This window comes from Somniosus microcephalus, chromosome 13 (assembly GCF_052327205.1).
Source record: "Somniosus microcephalus isolate GS21.2 chromosome 13, FLI_Smic_1.0, whole genome shotgun sequence".
In the NCBI taxonomy this organism is placed as follows: Eukaryota; Metazoa; Chordata; class Chondrichthyes; order Squaliformes; family Somniosidae; genus Somniosus; species Somniosus microcephalus.
The window spans coordinates 50,274,151-50,290,141 of record NC_140999.1 but is presented as its reverse complement, the minus strand read 5'-3'; the positions used below and the strand labels follow the sequence as shown (position 1 = coordinate 50,290,141).

The 15,991-nt window shown below is 48.8% G+C and overlaps 1 protein-coding gene across 2 annotated transcripts in view; it reads left to right on the top strand.

Annotated features, from left to right (window-relative positions):
* The first annotated feature begins 12,941 nt into the window (after nt 1–12,941).
* shdb (Src homology 2 domain containing transforming protein D, b) overlaps nt 12,942–15,991 on the top strand; it is a 438,631-nt gene continuing 435,581 nt past the window's right edge. For both annotated transcript variants that reach the window (XM_086004909.1, XM_086004910.1), the window contains exons 1-2: nt 12,942–12,967; nt 13,308–13,667. In XM_086004909.1, the coding sequence (XP_085861035.1) occupies nt 13,335–13,667 (333 nt within the window). In that variant the 5' untranslated portion in view covers nt 12,942–12,967; nt 13,308–13,334. The remainder of the gene's footprint in view (nt 12,968–13,307; nt 13,668–15,991) is intronic.

Genomic DNA, 15,991 nt, shown 5'->3' with positions numbered 1-15,991 from the left:
CCCCGCCCACTTCAATGGCGGTTTCCCGCTTCTGTCTTCTTCCCCGCCTAATGGCGGCTTCCCGCGTTTCTTCCCTAGCGGGAGGGGTACACTTTCCCCACGGGCGACGGCCGCTGGCTTTCAGGTTCACAGCCTGCGCGTCGGCTTCAGTGCTTTCCCTTTTCTCGGCAGGGCAACCGGCGCTGGGTACACCCCGTTGACGGCGAACAGTTTCAGCCGCTGGGCTGGCTCTCGCTCAGTTCCCCTTGCTCGGGCTCTGTCTCTCTCCCGCTCGCTCGGCTCTACCGGCGCTGGGTACCCCCCGTTGACGGCGAACAGTTTCAGCCGCTGGACTGGCTCTCGCTCAGTCTCCCTTGGTCGGCTCTGCCTCTCCCGCTCGCTCGGCTCCCAATCGCGCCTCCCAGCCCTCTCGCAGTCCGGAGCTTCCCTCCCCGGCTGCGGCTGAGTTTTTATATCTTCCCGCGCCTACGCTCCCGGTCGCAGCGCTTCGTGGCTTCGGTCGCTGCCCGGCCTTTTTCGCCGGTCGCGGTCTAGCTGTCTCACGACGCCGTTGCATCCCCAGCCTGTCTGTACCGTGGCTTCCTTGCTCCACGCTGCCCCAGTCTCAGCGCCTCTGGGCCCGACTTCTGTCCGGCTCCTTTCCCCCTCGACCGTGGTCGAGTGCACCGCCCTTATCCTCCGGTTATTCTTTTTACTTTTCCCTTACTCACAGTCACCGTGGCCGGCTTGCTTCTCGTGCTGATCGGCTCACTCCTCACCGTGGCAGAAGGGACAGTCAGTGTCTGTTGCTGATGGAAGTCTTTGTCTCTGAATTCTTCCTCCTTTCCAGCTCTGCAGACTCGAGTTTTCTCCCAGCAGAATGACGAGGGCGGTTGCCTCTTCTCGACACTCGTTAACTGCTTCGGAAGTATTGTTGCCGCAGGGTATGATCGGACTCGTCGCCACTGTAAAGTCTGTGGGTTGTTTAGTTAATTAATACACAGACTACCAGAGTAACTTAAAACAGGACTTTACTATTCGAAGGTCAGGGCGAATCTGCCCAATAAATCCTGACACAGCACTTATATACCGGTGTGGTCACCGTCGGTATTACAGTATACAGAAGCCAACAAAGTAGTGCCACACCTAAAATAGTTCTCTTAAAGGTGCACGGTTACATACAATAGTTCTCTTAAAGGTAGACGGGTACATACACTACAACAAAGGCCCCACCCACTGTGAGTGTGAGGCAGAAGGAAGCTCTATGAGTGATGAGGAGGTGGGAGAAGGAGCAGGAGGTGTGAGTGGAACAGCCGGAGGAGCGGAACAGTCAGAGGACACCGCTGGTAAATTGAAGGAGAAAAGGCAGAAAATTGCGGAGCAGAGAACAGAATGGAGATGGTGGAAAACACACCAAGTACAGTGGAAAAGAACAAAGACAGCAGAGGGCAGCAAGGGTCGAGTGCAGACTCGAGCCTTAATACGGTTCCGCTCTCCCTAAAGAATCTGGTGTCCGCGGGGGGAGAGGAGGCGGGAGCGGGGTGCGTGGTAAATGTAAGTACTCCAAAGAATGACGGGGAGTCGGACATCTCAGTGAGCCGGAGGGGGCAAGACAAGGAGAGGGTGCAAGAGGCAGGAGCCTTAAAGGGGCAGCAGGACGGGAGCGGCGAGACAAAGATGGCAGAAGGGAGCAATATAGGTGCGCCATTGTCCCAGAGAGAGAAGGATCAGGGAGCAAGGGTCAGAGGTGGAGATGAGGTTGAAGGGAGCGAGGGAGCGGCACTGTTGGAGAAACCGCGATAGCAGGAAGACTCTCTATGGGAGATGATGCATCTGACAGGGAGCAGGATTACGTATCTGACGGGGAGCAGGCACAGAGGGTTACAGAAGAGCTTGAGAGTGAGGAATTCGAGGGGGACAGAGACACGGAAGTGGGGGGTGGGGTGGCATCATGTGGAAAGGGAAAGGTTAGTGAGGGGCAGAAGGAGGGAGAAAGGGCAGCTCCTTGGCCCAAACTTAATGCAAGGAAGAGGCTGAAACAGCAGGGAAGGTTCAAACAGGAGGTGAAAAAGAGTCGGAGGCTGCAGGAAAAAGCAACAGCTGGCCGAAAAGTTGGGAAGGAGCATGAGAGGAGGGAAGGGCCAGAGATTAAATGATGGGGAGATTATCAGGCATACTTCCCTTCTTCGGAGCCATGATTACATTGGTCTCGATTAATGTGAACGGACTGAGGGGTGAGAAGAAATTGCAGCAGTTGTTGCAGGGTTTTAAAGGCACGGACTTGTTGTGTCTGCAAGAAACCTTTTGGGATGAGGATATCCTAGAAAGAGTTCAGAAGGTTTGGAAGGGAGGGGTGTTTGCAAGTTGTGCAAACAATAACCGTAGAGGGGTGGCTGTTTTGGTGTGTCCGTCCATAAAAGAGAACGTTGCCTTGGTGGACAAGGACATTGAGGGGAGATTTTTACGGCTATGGGTAAAAATGGAGGAATTTAATTGCGATCTCTTTAATATCTATGCACCGAACGACCATTGCAAGCGTCGCGAGTTTTTTCAGGGGTTATTCACTGAAGCGGCAGAGGTGGAAAATCCTTGTAAAGTGGGGGATTTTAATGTATTTTTATCTCGGATGGACATTTCAGCCCAGATGACCTTTAAGGATGATAACTCCAGAGGAATGTAGAAATGATGGCAAATTTAAATTTGAGAGACTTATGGGGGGACCGGAACCCCATAAAAAAGGGGTTCTCCAGAACAGGTTGGGTGGGTGATGTTTTAAAACAGAGCCAAATAGATTTTGTGTTAATGCGGGGAGGGTTAAGTTCTGAGGTGATGGAGATTTATTATAAAAAAGTATTTTTTAGTGACCACTCGGCTTTGGTTCTTAGAATTAGGAACAGCAGAGTTAAGATCGGTTCAGGGCTGTGGATTTTAAACAATCAATACCTGAAAGAAATAGTTTATAAAGAAGGGATTATAAATATAATAAAGAATGCTCGGAAGGAACCTTTGTTCTTGAAAGAAAGAAGAGTTTGGTGGGACAATTTCAAATATGAGGTAAAAGTTTTTTCGGTACGTTATGGGAAAAAGAGAGCGGCAGCTAACCGGCGTCGAGAAGAGAATATAAATAAAAGGTTTACGGATGTCTGTAATGCAGTTGACGGAGGGGATAAGGGAGCTGAGACTAAGTTCCGGGTGCTAAAGGAAGAGTGGGAATTATTGCAAGCTGAAAAATGCAAGGGGGCCATTCTCCATGCAAAGGCTAGAGATGTATTGGAGGGCGAAAGGTGCTCTAGATATTTTCTAGAGCAAGAGAAGCTGCGACAGAGATTATCATTTATTGGAGAGTTGAAGGTTGGGGAGAAGATTATTCATGAAAGTGGGGAGATTTTAGAGGCGGCTAGCAGCTTTTATCAAGAGTTATATACAAAAGAAGACATTTCCAATTTGCCGATGGAGAAGGTTAGTGCTTTTATTGAAGAGGGTTTAAAGGAGGACGAGAGAAGCATGTGTGACAAAGAATTAGGATTAGCGGAAATAAACGTAGCAATAAGTGTAATGAAGGGGGGGAAAAGCCCAGGGTCCGATGAACTAAGTGCAGAATTTTATAAAGAATTTTTTGAGATTTTAAGTCCATTGCTCTTAGAAGTTTTTAAGGAAATTAAAATTGAGGGAAGCCTGGCTCCATCTTTGAGGAGACGTGTTATAAGCTTAGCTTATATAAAAATAAAGGGGATAGAAGGGATCTGAAGAATTGGAGGCCCATCATATTATTAAATGTGGATTATAAGATCTTGGCGAGGGTTATGGCAAATCGTATGAAGGAGGTGTTGCCGCAGATAGTTTTGCCCTCTCAGTCCTATGGAGTCATAGGCCGGGACATTGCGGACTCTGTGGTCTCAATCCAAGATGCGATAGAGCTCATGGAAGAGAGTGGGAGGGAGGCTTATGTATTAAAGATAGATCAAGAGAAAACCTTTGATAGGGTCTCTCATGAGTTTTTATTGAAGGCTTTGGAAGCATTTGGTTTCGGGAAAAATTTCATTGAGTGGATAAGGATTTTTTATTCAAACATATTTAGCTGTGTTAAATGTAATGGTTTTTTTATCCAAGTATTTTCCGATACCGAGATCAATGAGACAGGGTTGTCCCCTGTCCCCATTGTTGTACACATTGTTAGCAGAACCATTAGGTTACATGATGCGAAAGAAATAAGGTGTAGTTGGGATTGTGGTTCCCAGTTCTGTGTTGGTGTCAGTGATACACCAATATGCAGATGACACAACCTTAACATTGAGAAATGGGGAGTCAGTGAGGAAAGCTATGTAGTGGAGGAATATTGTTGAACTTCAGGGGCCAGAGTGAATTATAGTAAGTCCCAATGCCTGGTTGCAGGAAGGGGTAGGGAGGAATGGTTGGGGGAGTGTCCCTTTAAGGTGGTGGAGGTTTTAGAAGTTCTGGGGGTGCATATGGGGTACAAGAAAGACAGGGATGAAGTGGATCGATTAAATTGGGAACCAAAGTTTATGTAAATTAAAAAGATTTTGGGAAGATGGGAAAGAAGGTGGTTGAAAGTGCAAGGAAGAGCGACAGTGGTGTCTGCTCTCCTGCTATCTAATCTATGGTACTTATTGACAGTGGAGGATATTCCTGAGTGGGCAGAAAAGTCCATCCGAGAGGCTTGTGTGAGGTTTTTATGGGAAGGGAAACCAGTCTTGGTGGCTTACAATAACATCATTGGATGGAGAAATCAGGGAGGACTCAATTTCCCAGATATTGATTTGAAGAAAAAATCCTTTAGAATCAAATGGGTGAAGAGATTTCTTCAGAAGTCAAATACAAGTTTTTGGAAGAGTTGTTTGGAGCATTTTTTAAAACAAAGTGGGATAGGAGGGCTGGGCATATTGTATATGGAATACAATAATATGTTTTGGAAATCGATTAAACTTCTCCCCAGGTTTTAATAGGGGGTTGTAGAGACTTGGGCCCAATTTTTAAAAGTATGCAGTTTATGCCCAAGGGGGTGAGGAATCTTTAGAACAGCCCTTATTTTTGAACAGGTGGGTCAACATCGAAGGAGAGGTTTTATTTAATCAAGCTTTTATAAAAGCTGGTATTATATGTGTGAAAGATGTATTATACGAGGTAATTCCAGGTTGGTTGCCGGAAGTGATAGTGAGGGACATGGTGTGGGAGGAGGATCAGGAGGTAGAGGAAAAAGCAATAGGGATCATGTATGAGAAGATTGTGAGGGCAATGCCACAGGATTGGGTGGAAGAAATAAATGCAGAAATCTTCAAAGGAAGTAAAATGCGTCCTGCTTTTCCAAGCTTTCTGCTGGAGAAAGGGGGAGAGTTGGTTCAATTTGACAACTGTAATACTCGAGATTTCTATGAGGTATTCAGAGAATGGAGATTCAAGACACCTGCTGCTCAGAAGTTTTGGCAGTGTATATACCCACAGCTGGACTTCAATAGGATTTGGAAGGGAGTGTAGGCGAATTTTAAATGATCAGAGTGGATTGAACTGGATTTCAAATTGGCTCACAACCGGATTTTTACCATGACGGTCTTGTGCAAGATTGGACAAGTGGAGGGGGCAACTTGCCCAGTGTGTGGGACACGGGATGAGACTCTGTCCCATTTACTGGTGTTATGTCCACAGTTAAATGTTTTTAAGTATTATGTTCAACAGTTGTGTGGAGTTTTTTTGCTGGGTGGGGACCGAAGAGCGAGAATGGGAATCCCGTGGGAGTCAATTTTGAGATGGGGATGGCAGGAGAGTCTGCCCGAGTCTAGCGGAGCGGCAATTAATTTAATGTTCAGTTTGGCTAGATTCGTGATTGTGGACAAAACATGCAGGCAATGCGGAAAGATGGGACACATTGCATGAGTTTGCAGGTCCGGGAAGAAGACTAAAGACAACAAAAAGACTACTAAGGAACAGTACAGGAAAGTACAAAAGATGACGGACAGTAGTTCCGAAGACCAGAAGAGCGATAGTGAATCCGGGAACAAGAGACTAAGCTGTCTCAAACTACACAATGTAATCGCAAAAGAGGATCACCGAACCATTTGGGTCACCCTCACGATAGCAGGGTCCCAAGTCAAAATGGAATTGGATACAGGATTAGCCCTGACCATCATGAATCGACGAGACTACGAGCGGCTATTCTCACACATACCCTTGAAAGACACATCCATTGTCTTGAAGACATATACGGGGCAGAAAGTATACCCCAGAGGGAAAATAAGGGTGCCTGTCGAATACAACGGCAAGGAAATACAGAAATTGTATCTGTACATACTGCAAGATGGTGGACCACCGTTATTGGGACGTGAATGGATCAGAAAGATAAGTTTAGAATGGCACTCCACTCAGGCACTGACTGTGGCTGGTAAAAAGGATGACGACGTCACACCTGGACGATTGTCAAAAATCTTAGCTAACGCTAAAGAGGTATTTCAACAAGGACTGGGAACTCTTAAAGGCGTAACCGCCTCGATAAAAATAGAAGAGAATGCAATTCCCAAGTTCTTCAAAGCAAGACCGGTACCATATGCAATTCGCCCAGCCGTCGAGGCAGAGCTGGAGAATCTGGAGAATGCAGGCGTGTTATCTAAGGTAGACTGGAGCGAGTGGGCGACACCCATCGTTCCTGTCATAAAGAAAACGTTAAACAATAAGTCTGAGGAGCCAAGGAAGGTTCGCATCTGTGGGGACTTCATTGTGACTGTGAACCCAGTCCTTCACACAGTACAGTATCCTCTTCCGAGGATAGAAGATATTTTCGCCTCACTATCTGGAGGGAAACATTTTACAAAAATTGACCTAGCGCAAGCATATTTGCAGATGGAGGTTGAAGAATCCTCTAGGAAATATCTCACAATAAACACTCACAAAGTTCTTTACCAGTATAATCGACTGGTATTCGGAGTAGCATCAGCTCCGGCTATATGGCAAAGAGCGATGGAACAAGTCCTGCAAGGGATTCCGGGGACTCAGTGTTACTTGGACGACATCCTAGTGACAGGTGAAAATGACAGTGAACACCTTGTCAACCTAGAGCAGGTGCTCACTAGACTAAGAGAACATGGGCTACGAGCCAATCGCCCCAAGTGCGAGTTTTTTAAGAAACAAATATCGTATTGTGGCCACATGATTGATGAAGAGGGGTTACATAAGTCCCCTGACAAAATTGAAGCGGTAGTTAAGGCTCCAGCGCCTGAAAATGTGTCGCAACTGAGGTCATTCCTCGGATTGGTGAATTACTACCATAAGTTTTTGCCGAATTTGTCCACAATTCTGCACCCACTGAACGCCCTGCTACAAACTGGAGTAGCATGGAAATGGAGCGATGAATGTAAGCGGGCCTTTCAGAAGTGTAAAGGCCTGATCACTTCAAGAGAAGTATTGGCTCACTACAACCCATCACTACCGATAAGACTGGCGTGTGATGCGTCTCCCTACGGCATTGGAGCGGTACTGTCACAAAAATCCCTTGATGGTTCAGAGAGGCCGATAGCTTTTGCGTCACGCTCGTTAACTGCAGCCGAGCGTATCTACGCCCAGATTGACAGAGAGGCCCTCAGCCTGGTGTGGGGGGTGAAGAAGTTCAATCACTACCTGCACGGACAGAAATTTACTCTACTAACTGATCATCAACCTCTTGTCTCCATTTTCAACCCTAAGAAGGGCGTCCCGATAATGACGGCTATAGAGGTGGTCCCTTTTCCTAGGGGCACACCAATATGACATCGAGTACAAAGGAACTAAACAGCATGGGAATGCTGATGGATTGTCGCGCCTACCGTTGCCGACGGTGGAAGAAGCACCTGCAGTGGATCCTGTGGAGATATTCCACTCGACCATAGTCGAATGTCTACCTGTGACGAATGCAAACATAGAAAAGGAAACACGAAATGACCCGACACTCTCCAGAGTCTATGATTTAACGGTGAAGGGATGGCCAGCACATGGCGAACCACTGTTGCCAGCATTCTCGCTGAGAAGAGAACAGCTGTCAGTGTGCCGAGGAACCTTGATGTGTGGATCAAGAGTAGTAATTCCACCCAAATTGAAGGATAGAGTGCTCAATGAGCTTCATGAGGGTCATCTGGGAGGGGTAAAAATGAAGAACTTAGCCAAAGCATTTGTGTGGTGGCCGGGAATCGATAGAGAAATCGAAGAGACGACCAAGAGCTGTACAGGATGCCAGAAGGTCCAAAACGCCCCACCACAAGCCCCTCTACATCCATGGGAGTGGCCCTCATCCCCATGGCAAAGGGTACACATTGATTTTGCTGGTCCATTTATGGGCTCGATGTTTTTAATTGCGGTGGATGCACATTCAAAGTGGCCAGAGGTAATAAAAATGTCCTCAACCACCACAGAAAAAACTATCACAGTCTTACGAACCATATTCGCCAGAAATGGGCTGGATGAACAGATTTGCTCCGACAATGGACCACAGTTTGTGTCTGAACAGTTCCGGAGGTCATCCGCCCCATATCATCCTGCCACCAATGGATTGGCTGAGAGGTTCGTTCAAACATTCAAGAAGGCTATCAAGGCAATGTGTAATGAAGACATACCCCTACAACACAAGGTGGATAACTTCTTGTTTGCCTACCGGAATGCGACACATGTGGTTACCAACCAAACTCCAGCCATGATGTTCTTCAATCGAAGCCTAAGATGCCGCTTGGATTTGGTTAAGCCAAACATCAGAAGAGATGTGGAGAACAGGCAGTTTCAGAATATGAATGAAAGGCCAACCAGGAGTTTCAAGATAGGTCAACCAGTTTTGGCCCGGGACTACCGCACAGAGAAACGGCAGCCAGGAACGATCTGCACACGGCAAGGACCTCTAATGTATACCGTGGACGTTGGAAAGAGCATTGTAAGACGCCATGCTGACCAGATTCTAGAGTCACTGGAAAACGTCAAATCTACACCACGACCCTATACACCTGGTGATGAAACCAAAGTACCAATTGCATCTACCTCAGAATCGGTGATATTGGAAGCAGACGAACCAAACAACGACGTTGATCCCGAATCAACCTTGCCAGAAGAACCTGATACCCCAAAGAGGCGTTATCCGGACAGAATCAGGAAGCCTCCTCAAAGACTGAATTTATAATTGATTAACTTCAGCTAATGTTTATAGCAACTGTAATTGTAAATATGTTATTTAATTATTAATCGAATGTTATGTACTGTTTAGCTAAAAGGGGAGGAATTGTAGTGTATGTACCTTGAAGAAGGAACTATATTCTGCAGCCCCTGTATACTGCAGTACCAGTAGTGACCACCCCTGTATATAAGCCTGTGCAGTAACTTTGTATAGTAGTTCCAGTTTTGTCTCCATTCAGTAAACACCTGTTATAACCAACTTCTGCAGTCCGTGTCTCAATTACACACGGACATTACAGTTGGCATTCATTCCTAAACAGACCAGAAGGTGGTGCTGTCTCCTTGGGAAGCTCAGCGTTCGATGTATCATTGACTCCAGATTGCCACAGCAGGCCCTCCAGACGCAGATTCAGTTTTGGTTCCAGATGATGCGTTGATAATTTTACATAATGTTTCTGCAGGATAGAAGGCAGGCGTTGTACTCGTGCTCTGCTGCAGCTGTTCTCATTAAAGGAGCTTATTAGCGTGAAAGGACCAGGGACAGCCCACAATGCAACTGGGAGCGGAGCTGGGGTTAGTTTGAACATCGACGTTTTTTTTCCTATTACTGGGGGAATGTAACTGGCACATCTCCCAGTCGCATTATCTCCACCGTTGTGTTTCTTTATCCTGCACTTTCCTCTCCCGAAGCTGCTGCCTCACACCAGGGTCTGGTTCCAAGGGCAGCAGCAGCCCTTCCTGTACCTTGTCCAAGTGACCATTCTTCATGTGTCAGCCCAGACAGCGAGTGCCAGTCAGCAATTCGAATATGGGGGGCATCACAGTTCGGCCCAATCCACTCTCTCAACCCCACCCCCCACATCTACACATATGCAGTATCCAGAAGATGGAGCAGGATATCAAACAGGAGCAGGGACCCAGGATTATATTTTTTTCCTCCTCTCCTGCCCAGCCTCGGGGCACTGGACCAAATAATAGCACCTCACCTGCTGCCCCAGCTGAAATCAGCTAACTCAGCACAGACTGTGGATCTGTAAGGTTGAGTTCCACACTGGGCAGTCCATGTAAACCATTAAGCTCTCCATCCAGGACATCCAACTTGATTCAATGAAATCACCCGCACAGCAGCAGCTCCCTGTTTCCAAAATGAGACTTGCATTAATTCCCCCCGCCTTACCCCCCCGCAGCCCCCCCCAAGGTGACTCGTTTCCTTCAAATGATGAAAAGTCTTTCTGTTTAAAACATCAAAGGCCTCTGAATGATTCTTCTTGCGACGCTTCACACTGAATATTCTTCAAACCAATCGACCCATTTTTTTCCCTCTCCTTCCCTACCTCATTTGGAACAAGAGGAAGCTGAATATCAGAAATAAGAACAGAAAATGCTGGAAACACTCAGCAGGTCAGGCAGCATCAGTGGAGAGAGAAACATTTCAGGCAGATGGCCCTTCGTCAGAACTGGAAGAAGAGGCACTGGTGTGAAGGTGGCAGTGTCGGAACAGACGTGACGGAGACAGAGAACCTGGGAGAATGAATTGCTGTCAATTTTCAAGGATCTTAGGCAGGCTTGGAAATCTGCGTCAGGGGTCCGCAATGCCATTGGTTCCAGTTAGGTCAGGGCGCTGACACTAAGCAGGGCAGCTGACAGGGAGAGCTGCTATTGGTTGCACTCCTGTAATGTGATAGTGCCTATTGTGTGGACACCGTCCCCAATCATGGAACGTCTCAAGACCCAGGCCACAGTTTCAGTAAAAAGACCATTTCTCTTATTGACCTGTTGCACTATTGAGGGGTTTTGATAGAGTATGTACTGTAAGGTGAAACTGTTTCCACTGGCAGGAGGGGCGGTAACCAGAGGACACAGATTTAAGGCAATTAGCAAAAGAGCCAGAGGCGAGATGAGGAGACAATGTTTTACGCAGCGAGTTGTTATGATCTGGAATGCACTGCCCGAAAGGGTGGTGGAAGCAGATTCAATAGTAACTTTCAAAAGGGAATTGAATAAATACTTTAAGGGGAAAACTTTGCAGGGCTATGGGGAAAGAGCAGGGGAATGAGACTAATTGGATAGCTCTTTCAAAGAGCCGGCACGGGCATGATGGGCCGAACGGCCTCCTTCTGTGATGTATGGTTCTATGAATATTATTAAATTAGTAGCACAGGAGCATAATCAGACAAAAGAGCCAAAGAAGGAGATGTTAGGACAGGTGAGCAAGCATTTGGTCAAAGAGGTGGGGTTGAAAGAGCGGCTTAAAGGAGGAGAGAGAGGGAGTGAGGCGAAGAGGTTTAGAGAGGGAATTTGAGAGCTGAGGGCCTAGACGGCTGAAGGCACGGCCGCCAATGGTGGGGCGAAGGAAGTGGGGGATGCACAGCAGGCCAGAATTGGAGGAACGCAGAGTTGGGGGAAGGAATTTCAGCAGTGCTCCATTATAAAACCTGCTAAACATAACAAACTCGGCTGTGATGTTCACAGCCTCTCACCCTCAGCTGAATAATCTGTTACCCATTAACTCTCGTCTCTGCAGCAAGGTACCTGTCAGGGACTGGCACCTGCGGAACTGTACCACAGCCTGAGTCCGTGCCCTTGGGATGGGGTGGGGGATGGTAGATCATTATTGCTATCATATTAAATGGTGGCAATTTTTATTTATAAAAGAAGCAGAGAGCAGATGCTGTACTTACAAAAAAAAAGCAAACAAAATAATGGCCTTTCTCAAATAAGTTTCCTTCAGGATTTATTTAAGAATTTGGGAAATGCTATTTTAATTATAATATTCCTTCTAACAAACCATTTACAAATTTGCATTCCTATAGCACCTTTACAAAATACCTCAAAGCATGAGCCCATTTTTTGAAGTGCAGTTACTATTGTTATGTAGGTGAACGCAGCAGCTGGTTTTTGCACAGCAAGATCCCACAAACAGCAATGGGATGAATAAACAATGGACCTGTTTTTGGTGGTGGATGGTTGAGGGACGAGTGTTGGCCAGGACACCCAGGGGGAGCTCCCTGCTATTCTTGGAGTAATGGTACTGGATCTTAAACACCCAACCGAACAAGCAGGCTGGGCCTCGGTTTGACGTCCCATTTAGTAAGGCACTGATGTGCCAGCCTAGATCACGTGCTCACGTCCTTGGGCGGGGGCGTCTGCCTACTAAACCGCACCTGCTTCAAGCTCCTTGACACATTTCAACGTGATAATTAATCTGATAATGAGCATTTATTATAAAATACAGCGGATGCTGGAAATCTGAAGTAACAACAGAAACTGCTGAAAATACTCAGCAGGTCAGGCAGCATCTGTGGCGAGAGAAACAGAGTCAACGTTTCAGGCCGATGACCCTTCGTCAGAATGAGCATTTATTATTTTGTTGGAAGTAGAACATTGCCAAATTACAAAGCTTGTAGAGTTTGTCCTTTTTAGTGAATGAAAGCAGCTGACTGTTGGGGAAGGTGCTCAGTGATTGGCTTGTGTTCCCCTCCTGTGGCTGAAGTTTATTATTTTATTTTGTGTCGGCCAATAGAGCCATCTGCCCAAAGGAGCGAGCGTTCTTCCCCTTTAATGAAAAGAGAGAGCAAAGCGAGACATGTGGCCGTGGGCTGTTGCTGATGTTTCACACCTTGGAGCTACAGCGAGCGAGAGAGAGAGAGAGCTCCTGAAACCAGCCTCGCCGAGCTGACTGCAGCCCCCAGAGTCTCTCACTCAGTCACTCCAAACTGCAGCCTGCTCAAGTCTGCGAAACATCGCATTTGGAGTTTGTGAGTTTCAGCGGGAGACAGACAGGAGGCGAAGAGACGAGGTTGATGCAAAACCGTCACATCACTGCCACATCACTGCAAGCAGCAGCGAGCAGGTAAGCAACTCTCAATCTCAGGACGATCTTGGCTGGGCACAGTGACTATTATGCGCTTGTTTTAACAAACACAAAAACAAATTCTTAATTATTCGTTGCAATCTTTTGTATGCCTATTGTTGAAACTTTTTAAAAAATTATTAAATTGAAAGTTAAACTAGAGACTTACACTTATTTGGGAAATTGGCCTGGAATATATTTAATTGAGCAGTTTAATTTTTTTATTGCATTGGCACTAGGAGTTTATTTTCTATGTTCTCCGTGTTTTTATAAGCCGGTTGCTGGAACCCCGCAGGTCGGTTTCGCCTGAAATTTAACACAATTTTTTTTTGTTGGTCAGTTTCAAAGCGAATCTCCGACGCCAGAAATGGCCAAGTGGTTGAAGGATTACTTGAGTTTCGGGAGCCGCAGGGTCCCTCCTCAGCCTCCCAAGCCCGACTACAGCGAGAGCGAGATCCTCAAAGCCTACCGAGCCCAGAGGAACCTGGACTTCGAGGATCCGTACGAGGAGAGCGAGAGCAGAGCCCGGGCTTCGGAGGGCGAGCACCCGCCCGCAGCCTCCTCCCAGCACCAGAAACCAGCCTCCCCGGACATCAAGTACGTGTCTCCCAAGCACCGGCTCATCAAAGTAGACAGCACCGACCTGGGCAGCCGGGCAAAGATACTGGGCAGCGAGGAGGCGAAAGGCAAGCCCGAGACTGTAAGTACCAGCGAGACCCCATTGGACTTATTTCACTCTCCCCTGCTACTTGAGGTACGTGTGTGTGTGTTAGCTGTGGCTCAGTTGGTAACACTCTGAGTCAGAAGGTTGTGGGTTCAAATCCCACTCCAGAGACTTGAGCACAAAAATCTAGGCTGACACTCCAGTGCAGTGCTGAGGGAGTGCTGCACTGTCGGAGGTGCCGTCTTTCGGATGAGACGTTAAACCGAGGCCCCGTCTGCTCTCTCAGGTGGATGTAAAAGATCCCGTGGCACTATTTCGAAGAAGAGCAGAGGAGTTACCCCGGTGTCCTGGACAATGTGGCACTGGACAACCGCTGCACTATAGAGAGCATCCTGACAAACTGTATCACAGTATGGTATGGCAGCTGTAGCTACTATGACCGGAAAGCCCTGCAGCGGGTAGTCAAAACTGCCCAACGCATTACCGGCACCCGGCTACCGACCATAGAGCACATATACCAGAAACGCTGTCTACGGAGGTCACGGTCCATCATCAAAGACCCTACCCACCCCAGCCACAGTCTGTTCGCCCTCCTGCCACCTGGGAGACGCTACAGATGCATTCGCACCCGTACGACCAGATTTAGGAACAGCTTCTTTCCCAGGGCTGTCATCCTACTGAACTCCACAAATAAACTCTAAAGCCTGCACATCTGCCAATGCACTTTATTATGGTTATATTTATGTTAATATACTACAAGCCAAATGTATGTTGAATGTTTTAATGTCTTAATCCAAATGTACACTCTCGGGAGCCGCAAGCCTATATTTCGTTGTACTGCACTTGTGCACTAACAATGACAATAAAAGTTGATTTGATTTGATTTGAATAGTTATCCCTCAATCAACATCTATAACAGATTAGCTGCTCATTATCACATTGCTGTGTGGGAGCTTGCTGTGCACAAATGGCTGTAAAACACTTTGGGACGTCCAGTAGTCACGAAAGGTGCTATATAAATTCAAGTCATTCTTTCTGGACAATGCCGACAACTCATGGTTAATAATTATGGTCGGGGCGGGGTGGATGTTCTCCGCCCTCGTCGGTGGTGAGACACTTGTGAATTGGGCTCCACCTAATGAGTTAGTGAGAGGCTGATCCATACCAAGGAGAGAGGTCCCGCGTGAAGTGTGTCCCCCTAATATACGCCTCTCGCTCCCCCACAGCCCCCTGCCTCTCGCTCCACACGGTCTCCTCTCTCTCTCTCCCCGTCTCCTCTCTCTCTCTCTCTCTCTCTCTCTCTCTCTCTCTCCCCCCCTCCTCCCTCTCTCCCCCCTCCTCTCTCTCTCTCTCTCTCTCTCTCTCTCACCCCCTCCTCTCTCTCTCTCCCCCCTCCTCTCTCTCTCTCCCCCCTCCTCTCTCTCTCTCCCCCCTCCTCTCTCTCTCTCCCCCCTCCTCTCTCTCTCTCTCCCCCCTCCCTCTCTCTCTCCCCCCCTCCCCTCTCTCTCCCCCCTCCCCTCTCTCTCCCCCCTCCCCTCTCTCTCCCCCTCCTCTCTCTCCCCCCTCCTCTCTCTTCCCCCCCCTCCTCTCTCTTCCCCCCCTCCTCTCTCTCCCCCCCCTCCTCTCTCCCCCCTCCTCTCTCTCCCCCCCTCTCTCTCCCCCCTCCTCTCTCTCCCCCCTCCTCTCTCTCCCCCCTCCTCTCTCTCCCCCCTCCTCTCTCTCCCCCCCTCCTCTCTCTCCCCCCTCCTCTGTCCCCCCCTCCTCCTCTCTCTCCCCCCCTCCTCTCTCTCCCCCCCTCCTCTCTCTCCCCCCTCCTCTCTCTCCCCCCTCCTCTCTCTCCCCCCTCCTCTCTCTCCCCCCTCCTCTCTCTCCCCCCTCCTCTCTCTCCCCCTCCTCTCTCTCCCCCTCCTCTCTCTCCCCCTCCTCTCTCTCCCCCCCTCCTCTCTCTCCCCCCTCCTCTCTCCCCCCCTCCTCTCTCCCCCCCTCCTCTCTCCCCCCCCTCCTCTCTCCCCCCCCCCTCTCTCCCCCCCCTCTCTCCCCCCACCACCGCTCTACCCCCCACCCCCGCTCTCCCCCCCACCCTCCGCTCTCCCCCCCACCCTCCGCTCTCTTCCCCCCCCCCGCCCTCTTCCCCCCTCCGCTCTCTTCCCCCCCCTCTGCTCTCTTCCCCCCCCTCCGCTCTCTTCCCCCCCTCTGCTCTCTTCCCCCCCCTCCGCTCTCTTCCCCTCCTCCGCTCTCTTCCCCCCCCTCCGCTCTCTTCCCCCCCTCCGCTCTCTTCCCCCCCTCCGCTCTCTTCCCCCTCCGCTCTCTTCCCCCCTCCGCTCTCTTCCCCCCCTCTCCGCTCTCTTCCCCCCTCCACT